This window comes from Oncorhynchus keta, chromosome 4 (genome assembly GCF_023373465.1).
Source record: "Oncorhynchus keta strain PuntledgeMale-10-30-2019 chromosome 4, Oket_V2, whole genome shotgun sequence".
Classification (NCBI taxonomy): Eukaryota; Metazoa; Chordata; class Actinopteri; order Salmoniformes; family Salmonidae; genus Oncorhynchus; species Oncorhynchus keta.
This window is the reverse complement of record NC_068424.1, coordinates 45,165,830-45,179,870: the sequence shown is the minus strand read 5'-3', so window position 1 is coordinate 45,179,870 and position 14,041 is coordinate 45,165,830. Positions and strand designations below refer to the sequence as shown.

The window sequence follows — 14,041 nt, the reverse complement described above, 5'->3', positions numbered from 1 at the left end:
GTAAAATAGAGGAAAATATAATTACCTGATTCTAAACACATCAGTGTTTTAATGCCTAAACTTCTAAAATTCTTGAAGTTTTCCATGTAACTCATCAATTGCAAACTCATTGCGTGTAACTTATTCCAAAATGCCATGTACTTTTCTTTATTATTTCACTTTACTGAATGTAAAAGAGCAGATGAGGGCCATTAACACAAAGTTAAACGAATAACTTATTTTCTGCTTTTAGTGACATCAGCGCAGTGCGAACCAGTAGGAATCTGAAGTGGAGGATTTGGGGGTTGGAAATAGGTATGAGTTTTCTCGCAGACTCCAGCCTACATGCGCTCTGCTGAAGTTTTGTGATTACGAGTTCTTGTTTCAAAAAGGCATCAATTGGAATGGGACTGTGTGATACTTTCTAGCTGCTGTTCCCGCAAGAACTGAGCCATTGTTATCACATCTGAAACGTTACTTTATGTACTTGTTTTTTTGTTGTCAATTTTACTTTTTTAATTGAGAATTTGGAGACGTTCCGATTAAGATTTGTTTAGGTAAAATTGCACACGAATCCGGGTGAAGAGTGTCTTGAAATTGGATTGAGAGGATTTTTTCATTCTCTAATATTTCTAGTTTTGTATCAATGGTGAGGAAACAGCAGAACACGAGTGGGACTTTGAATGAGCCCAACACCGCATCGATTTTCTTTGGGAAGTTACTCAACTTTGAGAAGCTGATTTGATCTACTCATATTCTTAGCTTCTGGACCTTTTAGCCTTTAATTGAACTAGTTATTATTGCCTGTAATACGAAAGTTGAATCTACTTTTGGGGGATTCCTCCTTTTATATACATTTTTATTCAGTGTTTATTTATTTTTTTAGTTTTCAAGACTGTTGTTTTTGTTTGCCATCGTGGATACCATGCTACCGACTGTGCAGGAGAAGTGGACGGCGTATCACTGGGGGATATGGGTTCTGATGTGCGGATTGCTGTGCTCTGCCGCGGTGAATGGATGTCCTCACAAATGCAGTTGCTCTGGATCTCATGTGGATTGCCAGGGTCAAGGCTTCAGGACGGTGCCTAAAGGAATACCTAGGAACGCGGAGCGTTTGTAAGTAACCCGAAAAGCTTTCATCATTCCACTGATCTTGTGTCCATTTCTATTTTAAGAGCCTAGGTGATTATGAGTGAGTGGTTAATGTACGAGTGGTTAATGTAGTCAGATGCAGAGCCTGTTGATTGTGGTTTCAAACAGTGATAGATACAGCTATGAAGATGCGCCACATCTGGCACCTGCCTTGCCTGCGTGCCCGGGTCGGCTGAAGCTGTATGATCTTGAGAGCGTAAGACATCGATTTCACTCAAAATGTTGACGAGTCTTCGGATTGAAATGTTTAGCTAAATCTTTAGATGAGCATATAATCGTTTTGTAATGTCAATCTTAAAAATAGAGACAACAATAAAACATGTTGTTAATTAGGGCGGTTGCCATTGTGTACATTTCGTTTTATTTATTTCAACAGAGCCTGTATTGGACCTGTATGAGTAACCAGGCACAGGTAGGCTATATGTCAAAGTTAGTAACATTGGGAACCAATTAGACCAGACGTGGCTTAATGAAGACTGAAGGAATTCAAGGGTATACTGGAGAGAATGAGGTGCCCTTATCCCCTCAAAACACCCATACCTCTAGAACACAAAATAAACCAGTCAAATATGTGGATGAATACTTTTACCTCATATTTACATAGGGAAGGGAAATATCTCATATCAGTTGTTGATAATAAACCCCCATTACTTGATTATAACAGGGTAGAAAGTAAGAGTAACAGCTTCACTCAGAAATCAAAGCATCCTGTGCAACAAAGGATTGAGTCACCTATATTATTGTCAAAATAAAAAAATATGTGCCTAGGTTTGTCATTTCATGAAGTGTGTCATATGCAATGACACTTTTTAGGGAGTGCCAGCAGTTCAGGTCTGATCTGTGGCTATAGCCTACCCTGAAGCCTTTGCTTTCTTTCCTGTCCAGTCAGCCTCAGCCAAATTAACCAGGGGACAGCATGAAATAGCAACCCTGTGGAGAAGTGGGTCCCGACATCCCTGAAAATGCAGTCTTTCCACCTCTGGTGATTCTAGGAGATGGGACCTATTATCTAGCATAACTAAGCAGCTTAGGGACCTGGGGGTTACAAAACATGTGAGGCACTGAAACAACAAAACACAATCATTTTTGCTTGGAAGTGGTATGAAAGCAAACAGTGTTCGCATTAGCCAGAGGCTAGTTGACCCCGTATGACCTGTTGTGTTTGGGAGAGCAATCCCAAGACATTTTACACTGAGAAAATAAATTATAATACTAAGTGGGATTGGGGGGGTCCCCTTTTCGGAAAAAAGTTGATATATTTTCTTTATTTAGTTGCTGGTCAAGTTCTATGGGATGTTTGACTGCAGTTGCTGATAGGAGGCAGCAATGAGACATGTTCATATTTTGTTCACAGTTGTTTTGAGGAAGGATGTTTGAGTGCTAACGTAATAAAAGGAGGAAACCTGTCTGTTGAACATTCCTGCTTTCCAAAGGGGATTGCCAGCCTAGCTCCTATAGAATGCCAAAGTAGAAGCCCCAATCAATTTTGTTCTGTCATTACTCAGGACCACTTGAGATCTATCTCATTTGCATCTTGTTTGAGCAGAAGGATTGTGAGGGCTTAACGATGGTGGCCAAGGTGGAACAGGCGCTTCTACTCTGGGGTGCAATTCACACCCTGCTTGGTTTCCCAGAACACCCTGGAGTGTTGACTTAGCTCTAATGACTGAGCCCTTGCCCCATGCTGGGCAATGGGTACTATGACTTCACTGTTGGGATACTGCTTCCTCCAATAACACTGCTTCCTTCACATAAATAAATTAATATGATTTTTAACAGATATTTTATTCTTTGAAATTGTGCTATTACTCTATTACTCACACCTCTTTCTTTCTTTTCACTCATTCTCCTTGGCAAGCAAACACACACACACTCTCTCGCTTGCCCTCTCACTTGCTCTTTTTCTCTCTTTCTACCTCTCTCATTCATGTTTTTTTTTGTAAAGAATGCCATCATCTCTACAGTGGAGTTTTTCACAGTTCCCCAGCTTTCCAACGACTTCACACTTTGCAAACAATGTGGAACTGTGTGGGCTACTGGTGTGCTTGATGAGTATGTACTGTATGCTGCTCCTGGCTCTTATCAAGCTGCTGGTGCTGGGACCATGATGGATGAACTACAGCCCAGCCGCACCCACAGTCCATCACCACTCAGGGTGGGAGAATGGGAGGCTGTCAGCTTAGAACGATGAGTGTGCGGTTACCATCACTTCAACTATCCATCATCCCAATTACACTGCTAATCAACACCTCAAAGGGAGGATGAAATGATCCTAGACCATTTATAGCCTACACTACAAAGTTACTAGATGCCTCTACATCCCAAATCCATTGCCTAGGTGGTGAACGAATTTAAGCTTAACTTGAGTTTGTCTTGTAGTGAGACTTTATGGGACATGCGGTTCAGTGAGTGAATCTTCTAGAGTTGGTGTCTTAAGCATGAAACACACAGAGAATCTGAGTGCCGATGGACTGCCGATAGGTACTTATCACCGTAGGAGGCCATTCCTTCTTTTGCTAAAACAAGAGATGTACCTGCTGTGTACCGACCTGGTACAGACGAAAATGCCGTTTCTATTTGGAGAATCACAATGCAAGGCAGTGGCTGAAAACTTGACTTTGAGCCAATCAGAGAGCCTGAACCTCCACGTGGGGGAGCCGACAGGAGTGACAACAAAAAGGAAAAATGAAGGCACTTTTCCCAGTGTAATCCACCCTTTTCATCAGAGTTGTTCTTGCTAAAATAAGAAAGAGCAAGTATTTACATATTTTACATCTAGCTAAGGAGATTTGTGCTTGACGAATACTTTTTTTTGTTAGGTTTGATGTGCACTAGCTTATTAGTTAGTTAGCTAGCTAACGTTAGCTTGCTAACTGAGCAAGGCAATCGCACACACTTCATGCGAAACGAACATAGTGGTAAGTGCAGCACAATGCACACAACACTAAATTATTTACCAAGCTAGCTTTTTGGCAACTGTAGCTAGTAACATTACAGTAAAATCACAATGGATTTGTTTCCACGAAGCAGCTGTCTGTAGCTGGCTGCCCGGAGTAAATGCAGTGTCTTTACCAAAGACTAACCCAAGATAGAACACTATACACGTCAGCTACCACAGCAAGTGAAATCACTGCCACACTTAACAAAGAGCTGCAGTCAGTTTCAGAATGAGTGGCAAGAAATAAGTTAGTCCTAAATATATTTTTTTTAAACTATAAGCATTGTATTTGGGACAAACCATTCACTAAAACCCTAAACCTCAACTAAATATTGTAATGGATAATGTGGTAATTGAGCAAGTTGACGAGACTAAACTGCTACTAACTACAATCCAGAGTAACCCTGGATTGTACACCGTCATGGTCAAAAGATATTGATGCAACAGTAGCTAAGATGGGGAAAAGGTCTGTCCATAATAAAGCTCTGCTCTGCCTTCTTAACAATGCTATCAACAAGGCAGGTAGTACAGGCCCTAGTTTTGTCACACCTTGACTACTGCCCAGTCATGTGGTCAAAAAGGGACTTAGGAAAATTACAATTGGCCCAGAACAGGGCAGCTCGACTGGCCCTTAAATGTACACGGAGAGCTAACATGAATAATATGTCAATATCTCCTGGCTCAAAGTAGAGGAGAGATTGGCTTCATCACTAGTCGTATTTCTGAGAAGTGTTAGCATTAATGCACCAAGCTTTCTGTTTAAATTACTAGCACCTCTCTCAGACACCAGTGGCATAAAGTACTTAAGTAGAAATACTTTAAACTACTACTTAAATCAAATCAAATTGTATTGGTCACACCCACATAGTTAGCAGATGTTAATGCGAAATGCTTGTGCTTCTAGTTCCGACTGTGCAGTAATATCTAACAAGTAATCTAACAATTTCACAACAACTACCTTATACACACAAGTGTAAAGGGATGAATAAGAATATGTACATATAAGTATGATGGCCGTGCGGCATAGGCATGATGCAGTAGATGGTATAGAGTACAGTATATACATATGAGTTGAGTAATGTAGGGTATGTAAACATTGTATAAAGTGGCATTGTTTAAGTGACTAGTGATATATTTATTACATCCAAAGTTACCTTTTTAAAGTGGCTAGAGATTGAGTCAGTATATTGGCAGCAGCCACTCAATGTTAGTGGTGGCTGTTTAACAGTCTGATGGCCTTGAGATAGAAGCTGTTTTTCATTCTCTCGGTCCCAGCTTTGATGCACCTGTGCTGACCTCGCCTTCTGGATGATAGCAGGGTGAACAGGCAGTTGTTCGCATGGCTGCTGTCCTTGATGATCATTTTGGCCTTCCTGTGACATTGGGTGATGTAGGTGTCCTGGAGGGCAGGTAGTTTGCCCCCGGTGATGCGTTGTGCAGACCTCACTACCCTCTGGAGAGCCTTACGGTTGTGGGGGGAGCAGTTCCTGTACCAGGCGGTGTTACAGCCCGACAGGATGCTCTCGATTGTGCATCTGTAAAAGTTAGTGAGTGTATTTGGTGACAAGCCAAATTTCTTCAGCCTTCTTCACCACGCTGTCTGTGTGGGTGGATCATTTCAGTTTGTCCGTGATGTGTACCCCGAGGAACTTAAAACTTTCCACCTTCTCCACTACTGTCCCGTCGATGTGGATGTTTCCTGAAGTCCACGGTCATCTCCTTTGTTCTGTTGACGTTGAGTGTGAGGTTATTTTCCTGACACCACACTCCGACTTAAGTCGTTTATTGGGGTATTGTACTTTACTTTACTATTTATATTTTTGACAACTTTTACTTTTACTTCACTACATTCCTAAAGAAAATAATGTACGTTTTACTACCTACATTTTCCTTGACACCCAAAAGTACTTGTTACAGTTTAAATGCTTAGCAGGATAGGAAAATGATCCAATTCACGCACGTATCAAGAGAACACGTGGTCATCCCGACTGCCTCTGATCTGGCGGACTCACTAAACACAAATGCAACATTTCTAAATTATGTCTGACTGTTGGAGTGTGCCCCTGGCTATCTCTACATTTTAAAAACAATTAAATGGTGCTGTCTGCTTTGCTTAATATAAGGAATTTGAAAATATTTATACTTTTACTTTTGATACTTGAGTATATTTAGAGCCAAATACTTTTACTCAAGTAGTATTTTACTCTGTAACTTTCTATTAAGGTATCTATACATTTACTCAAGTATGACAAGTGAGTACTTTTTCCACCACTGTCAGACACCCATGCATACCCCACAAGACATGCCACCAGAGGTCTAGTCACAGTCCCCAAGTCCAGAACAGACAGTGGGAGGCACACAGTACTACATAGAGCCTTAACTAGATGAACTCCATTCCACGTCAAGTAACTCAGGCAAGCAGTAAAATAAAATTGGAGGTGAGTGGAAATGCCAACCGGATGCATCAGATTCATACATCCAGTGAAACATATGGCTCATTGTTCTGTCTGTCTCTTTACTTTACCTAGCTAGCACAACAGCTAGCTAGCGAATCATGCTAACTATTTAGGTAACATTAGCAAGCTAGCTAAACATGTGTCTATGGGCTGTATGCGATTATGGAGAGTGAATTAAGCTGTTTCTTTGACAGCTTGCTAGTATCAACAAGAGCTTTCTACAACAATAGCAACATTAATGCAGCTAGCTAGCTAAGGTTGACTAGATCATAAAGCAACACACACGGACATGCATTGCCACCTTCTGGTCTGGAGTATTTTAACAAGGCTGAGTGGCTGACGACTTCAAGGTCTTTGCTGTTTGAACACAAAAAAAGATTGACGGCAGACTCTCTGTTCAGGTGCTGAGTACTGTCAGAAGGCAAGCGTTTGACAATCCTACTGGTGTGTCTAAGGTATTAGTTGACCAGTTGAACTGTCTAATAATGAGTTGAAGTTGCCAGGCAGCCAGCAGCTGGCACTGCCAGCAGGCTCAGCTAGCGTTAGCCTACTGGGAAATATCAGCCGTCCACCTTATAAAAAAATCACCCGGCATGGAAAATATTTGGAGATGCTTTATTTCAGCCAGCACTTAAAAGGCCAGAACTGGCAGAGAGAAGGAGCAAACTTTTTGCAGATTGTTGAGAAAGTGGTCCAAGTCACGAATGATGTCCTTGAATAGGTAAGTCCAAAATGTAGGGACGCAGAAGTCCATAACTCGTCCAAGTGTGTGTCATGCTTTAATGCAAGACTGGATTGGATCGTCTGTAAGAATCTGTGAGCCTGGGGGCCATTTTAGGTTAACAAGGCCCGTCTTTTGTTGTTGGGTTTCTGTCACCAAAGCAACACATCAAGGCCATTTGCTTTGTCCCCTCAGACCATCATTTATATTCTCAGCTCTCGCTAAACTTAGCTGCATGTGAAACAGTGTTTATCCCAATCTAAGAAATATGGATAACTCTCTGCATGTTTCGGTGTCTTTGTCACTGTGATGTCAGCTGCGTAAGGGCCCTAAACACTACGTTGCAGCTAGCAACCCAGTAAACAATGTATGGAGCCAGGAATCACTGCATGCTTTCTGTGCTGTGCTGTGAGTTGATCAGAATGTGACTGTATGTGGCGTCTAGATCTGGGGGTAATGTTCGCAAAGAGAGGCAGGATGTCCAGGCAGTGACATGTGAAGTTTCTGTTTAATGGTGTTTGAACAACCCTCTCCATAGCGCTATAGTGGAGCTCTGGGGGTCTGGTTAAACTGCTCGCCTTACTCCTTACTTTGACAGCGTTCACGAGAGAATCTTGTGATTTATTTGTGTGTTTTATCACTGTCCCCGCTTGTTTAAATCTCTGGCAGTGTACCTCATTCTTTTCCTCTGTTTGTGTGTTGGCTTCTTCCACATCTTCCTTGGTTTACATATGCTGTGTGTCTCCTGCACCTCAAGCCCTGGGCTGCTCCGGCGTCTGTCAGATCGAGTTTCACACAGAAGCGTTAAAAGTGGCCCTGTCACCTCCGAAGTCCGCCGTATAGATGTAATCTAAGGAGTCATGTACTGTACAAACTGCAAACACTGACTCAGGTATGCTGGGATGTTCGAGCAGCCTGTCTGTCTGTCAAGCCTTGAAAATAAACGATTGTGAAAGTAAACAGTGGCAATGAGAAAAAAAAATATAAATCCTTTTTGTCGGCTGTGCATAGTCTGAAGTGGGTGTCCTTCAGCTGGGAACTCATCCAGGCAGTGCGGTAAAGAAAATATTGAGAAAACAAAAGTCCCAGTGAAATGTAACCTATCCTGCTAACGCTGCCTCATAAACAACGGAAAATGGCACAGATTGTTGCTGTCATCTTCTTTGGTCATCTTTGTTCACCGAGCGAATAGCGTTAACATTCCATGGCTGAGTCATCGTCAGGCCAGTGATGAAGTGGTGTCTGTTATTTTTGTAAATACAGAGCAGGTCTTCGTCTGAAATGTGATGTGGCATATGTTAGGATTAGGAAGTACTATGTGAGCATGACCGCTAGGTTACAGTGAGCTCCAAAAGTATTGGGAGTGTGACATTTTTTGTTGTTGTTTTGGCTCTGTACTCCAGCCCTTTGGATTTGAAATGATACAATGGGGTTAAAGTGCATACAATGGGGTTAAAGTGCATACCGTCAGCTTTAATTTGAGGGTATTTTCATCCATATCGGGTCAACCGTTTAGAAATTACAGCTCTTTTGTACCCCCCTTCATTTTCAGACAAATGAACTTGTTTATTAAAAGTTTAGTGTTTGGTCCCATATTCCTAGCATGCAATGATTACATCAAGCTTGTGGCTCTACAAACTAGTTGGATGCATTTGGTGTTTGTTTTGGTTATGTTTCAGATTATTTTGTGTCCAATAGAAATTGTAAATAATGTATTGTGACATTTTGGAGTCAATTTTATTGTAAATAAGAATATAATATATTTCTAAACACTTCTACAATAATGTGGATGTTACCATGATTACAGATAGTCCTGAATGAATCGTGAATAATGATGAGTGAGAAAGTTACAGAAGCACAAATATCCTACCCCTACATATCCCCCATTGAAATGGTGTCTTGGGGGTACGATATTTGTGCGTCCATCTTTCTCACTCATCATTATTCACTCATCGTTCAGTACTATCCGTAATCATGGTAGCATCTACATTAATGTAAAAGTGTTTGGAAACATATTCTAAAATGGGGGGGACTATGTACAAAAAGTCCTGTAATTTTTAACGGTTCACCCAATATGGATGAAAATATCCTCAAATGAAAGCTGACTTTAACCTCATAGTCATTGTATCATTTTAAATCCATAGTGCTAGAGTACAGAGCCAAAACATTTTTTTTTTTTTTTTACAGTACCAATACTTTCAGAGCTCATTTGTGTATCTCCTTTCCCATCTTTGTGTGTGTAACTCCTCCCTGAATGTATTGAGAGTGGTCAGAGTCCTGTTTGTTTGCAGTAATGGTGACGGTGTACAATTTATTATCATTACATGTAGCTAGCTACCTGTAGTTTAAAGATGTTTGCCAGGCTCAAGTGATCCATGAACTATGCCTATACACACGCTATTAGAGTGACCACATGTCTCGGATTATGTGGAATAGTCCCACATTTTGGCACGTAGGCCAATGTCATTTCGTCAACCAATCACATTTGTAAAATCCTTTTGGTCTAAATTCCAGCTAAACTTGGAGAGGACACCCCCAAAAAAAAAAAAAAAAAAAAAACATATGAATGTACTGTAGACTACACTGACTTGTGAATGTCCCGCAATTATCATCCCTTTGTCACATAATTTTTGTATTTTAAATGTGGTCACCCTGCATGTTATGTAGGTGTCTAAGATAATGTGTTTTGAAGGGGCACTCTCCACAGAGATGTCAGGGTTGATTTGTCGCCCTAGGAATGCAGTAACATTGGTGTCCAGTGGTGTGAGCGTGCATGTCCAGTGGCTTGCGAAAGTATTCACCCCCAGTTTTCCTATTTTGTTGCCTTACAACCTTGAATTAAACTTGATTTTTTGGGGGGGGGTTGTATCATTTGATTTACACACCATCCCTACAACTTTGAAGATGCAAAATATTTTTTATTGTGAAACAAACAAGAAATAAGACAAAAAAACAGAAAACTTGTGCCTGCATAACTATTCACCCCCCCCCCCAAAGTCAATACTTTGTAAAGCCACCTTTTGCAGCAATTACAGCTGCAATTCTCTTGGGGTATGCATCTGTAAACTTGGCACATCTAGCCACTGGGACTTTTGCCCATTCTTCAAGGCATAACTGCTACAGCTCCTTCAAGTTGGATGGGTTCCGCTGGTGTAGAGCAATCTTTAAGTTATAAAATAGATTCTCAATTGGATTGAGGTCTGGGCCTTGACTAGGCCATTCCAAAACATTTAAACGTTTCCCTTTAAACCACTCAAGTGTTGCTTTAGCAGTATGTCCTGCTGGAAGGTGAACCTCTGTCCCAGTCTTAAATCTCTGGAAGACTGAAACAGGTTTCCCTCTAGAATGTCCCCGTGTTTAGCGCCATCCATCATTCCTTAAATTCTGAGCAGTTTCCCAGTCCCTGCTGATGTAAATGATGCTACCACCACCATGCTTCACTGTGGGGATTGTATTCTCGGGGATGTGAGAGGTGTTGTTGAATTTGCGCCAGACATAGTGTTTTCCTTGATGGCCAAAAAGCTACATTTTAGTCTCATCTGACCAGAATACCTTCTTCCATATGTTTGGGGAGTCTCCCACATGCCTTTTGGCGAACACCAAACGTGTTTGCTAATTTATTTCTTTAAGCAATGACTTTTTTTCTGGCCTATCTTCCATAAAGCCCAGCTCTGTGGAGTGTACGGCTTAAAGTGGTTCTATGGACAGATGCTCCAATCTCCGCTGTGGAGCTTTGCAGCTCCTTCAGGGTTATCTTTGGTCTCTTTGTTGCCTCTCTGATTAATGACCTCCTTGCCTGGTCCGTGAGTTTTGGTGGGTGGCCCTATCTTGGCAGGTTTGGTCTCCTTGGTCTTCATGGTGCCACTTGCTTGGTGGTGCCCCTTGCTTAGTGGTGTTGCAGACTCTGGGGCCTTTCAGAACAGGTGTATATATACTGAGATCATGTGACACTTAGATTGCACACAGGTGGACTGTTTTTATCGAATTATGTGACTTCTGAAGGTAATTGGTTGCACCAGATCTTATTTAGGGGCTTCATAGCAAAGCGTGTGAATAGATATGCACGCACCACTTTTCAGTTTTACATTTAAAAAATATATATAAAAAAAATTAAAAATCATTTCACTTCACCAATTTGGACTATTTTGTGTCTGTCCATTACCTGAAATCCAAATAAAAATCCATTTAAATTACAGGGTATTATGCAATGAAAAACGCCAAGGGGGGTGAATTATTTTGCAAGGCACTGAATGTGTTGCATCCAGACCCTTGTGGAGGAGATGAAAGGAAGGCAGAAAGAAAATATTTGATTCCTCAGACACGTGATTGAGTTACAAACCTCCCTATTTGATCTGTCACAAGTGGAAATGAAGTGGCTTTCCAACAGGAAAACACACAGGACTGGGAAGAGGGAAGAGCTTGAATGTGCTGGAAAAAAAGGGAGGACTGCGGTAGGGAGGGAAGGAGGGAGCAATGGGCCACGTTCCACCCTGGAAACCACCAATATCCCGATAAGAGCCTTAGAAAAGCATTGCATCAGCTGCAGTAAAGTCTCAAATGTCTTGTAGTTTGTGTGTGATCTGGAAATATTTGTGATGGTAGCCATCATTCAATGGCCTGTGCAGATCTGTGTAGTTACATAAATCAGTGAACATTTCAACGAGAACATGATAACTTTAAAATGTCTGCTATGTTAATTGCAGATCTCACATTACTTGTAAACTGTTCCGTGTAATATGGTCATGTAAGTGCTTGAGGAAGGAATGTTCTCATCAGTTCTGTCCACATTCATCCTAATACAATGTAAATGAAAGACATTATAATGTTCTATCAAATGAAATGGCCGCTTACATACACACATTGCATTCAGAAAGTATTCAGACCCTTTCACTTTTTCCACATTTGGAAATGTGTAACACGTTATGTTACAGCCTTATTCAAAAATGTATTAAATACATATTTTTTTCTTGTCCGTTTACACACAATACCACATAATGACAAAGCAAAAACAGTTTTTTATATTGTTGCAAATGTATAAAGAAGCAAAAACAAAATATCTTATTTACATAAGTATTCAAGAGACTCAAAATTGAGCTCAGGTGCATCCTGTTTCCATTGATCATCCTGGTGAAGTTTCTACAACTTGAGGTCACATAGTTGACAATACATGTCAGAGCAAAACCAAGCCATGAGGTCGAAGGAATTTTCCATAGAGATCCGAGACAGGATTGTGTCGAGGCACAGATCTGGGGAAGGGTCCCAAAAAATGTCTGTAGCATTGAAGGTCCGCAAAAACACAATGGCCTCCATCATTCTTAAATGGAAGAAGTTTGGAACCACCAAGACTCTTCCTAGAGCTGGCCAAACTGAGCAATCGGGGGAGAAGGGCCTTGGTCAGGGAGGTGACCAAGAACCCAATGGCCACTCTGAGAGAGCTCCAGAATTCCTCTGTGGACATGGGAGTACTTTCCAGAAAGACAACCATCTCTGCAGCACTCCACCAATAAGGCATTTATGGTAGAGTGGCCAAACGGAAGCCACTTTTCAATAAAAGGCATGTGGCTGCTCGCTTGGAGTTTGCCAAAAAGCACCTAAAGATCTCTCAGGCCATGAGAAAGAAGATTCGCTACGGTGAAACTTGGTGGTGGCAAGATGAACGGAGCATAGTACAGAGAGATTCTTGAGGAAAAACCTGCTCCAGAGAGCTCAGGACCTCAGACTGGGGTGAAGGTTCACCTTCCATGAGGACAACGACCTTTCCACTAGATGTTGGAACATTACTGCGGGTACTTGCTTCCATTCAGTCACAAGAGCATTAATGAGGTCGAGCACTGATGTTGGGGGATTAGGCCTGGCTCGCAGTTGGCGTTCCAATTCATCCCAAAGGTGTTCGATAGGTCTGGGATCTACGCAGGCCAGTGACGTTCTTTCACACCGATCTCGACAAACCATATGTGTATGGACCTTGCTTTGTGCACGGAGGCATTGTCATGCTGAAACAGGATAGGGCCTTCCCCAAACTGTTGCCTCAAGATGGAAGCACAGAATTGTCTAGAATGTCATTGTATATTGTAGCGTTAAGATTTCTTTCACTTGAAATAAGGGGCCTGGCCCGAACCACGAAAAACAGCTCCGTTATTCCTCCTCCACCAAGCTTTACAGTTGACACCATGCACTCAGGCAGGCGTTCTCCTGGTATCTGCCAAACCCAGATGTGTCATTCAGCCAGATGTTGAAGCATGTTTCATCACTCCAGAGAACGCGTTTCCACTGAAACCCATTTCATGAATCTTCCGACTAACAGTTCTTGTGCTGACGTTGCTTCCAGAGGAAGTTTTGAACTCAGTAGTTAGTGTTGCAACCAAGGACAGATGATTTTTACCCGCTAGCAGGAGTGGGCAATTCCAGTCCTCGAGGGCCTGATTGGTGTCACAATTTTGCCCAAGCCCCAGCTAACACACCAGATTCCAATAATCGCCTAATCATGATCTTCAATTTAGAATGCAATTCGATTAATCAGCTGTGTTCGTTAGGGATGGAGAAAAAGTGTCACGCCAATCAGGCCCCCGAGGACCGGAGTTGCCCACCCCAGCGCTATGTGTTTCAACACTCAGCGATTTAGTTCTGTGAGCTTGTGTGGCCTACCACTTCATGGCTGAGCCGTTGTTGCTCCTCGACGTTTCCACTTCACAATAACAGCACTTACTGTTGACCGGGGCAGCTCTAGCAGAGCAGAAATTTGACGAACTGACTTGTTGGAAAGGTGACATCCTACTGTAATGCAATGCTACGTTG

General features: G+C 41.9%; 1 protein-coding gene across 1 annotated transcript in view; it reads left to right on the top strand.

Moving 5' to 3' along the window:
* The first annotated feature begins 324 nt into the window (after nucleotides 1-324).
* The window catches only part of LOC118383088 (slit homolog 3 protein-like), a 225,863-nt gene continuing 212,146 nt past the window's right edge, over nucleotides 325-14,041 (top strand). The window contains exon 1 of the mRNA XM_052507337.1: nucleotides 325-1,095. Coding sequence (XP_052363297.1) covers nucleotides 905-1,095 — 191 coding nt within the window. The 5' untranslated portion in view covers nucleotides 325-904. The remainder of the gene's footprint in view (nucleotides 1,096-14,041) is intronic.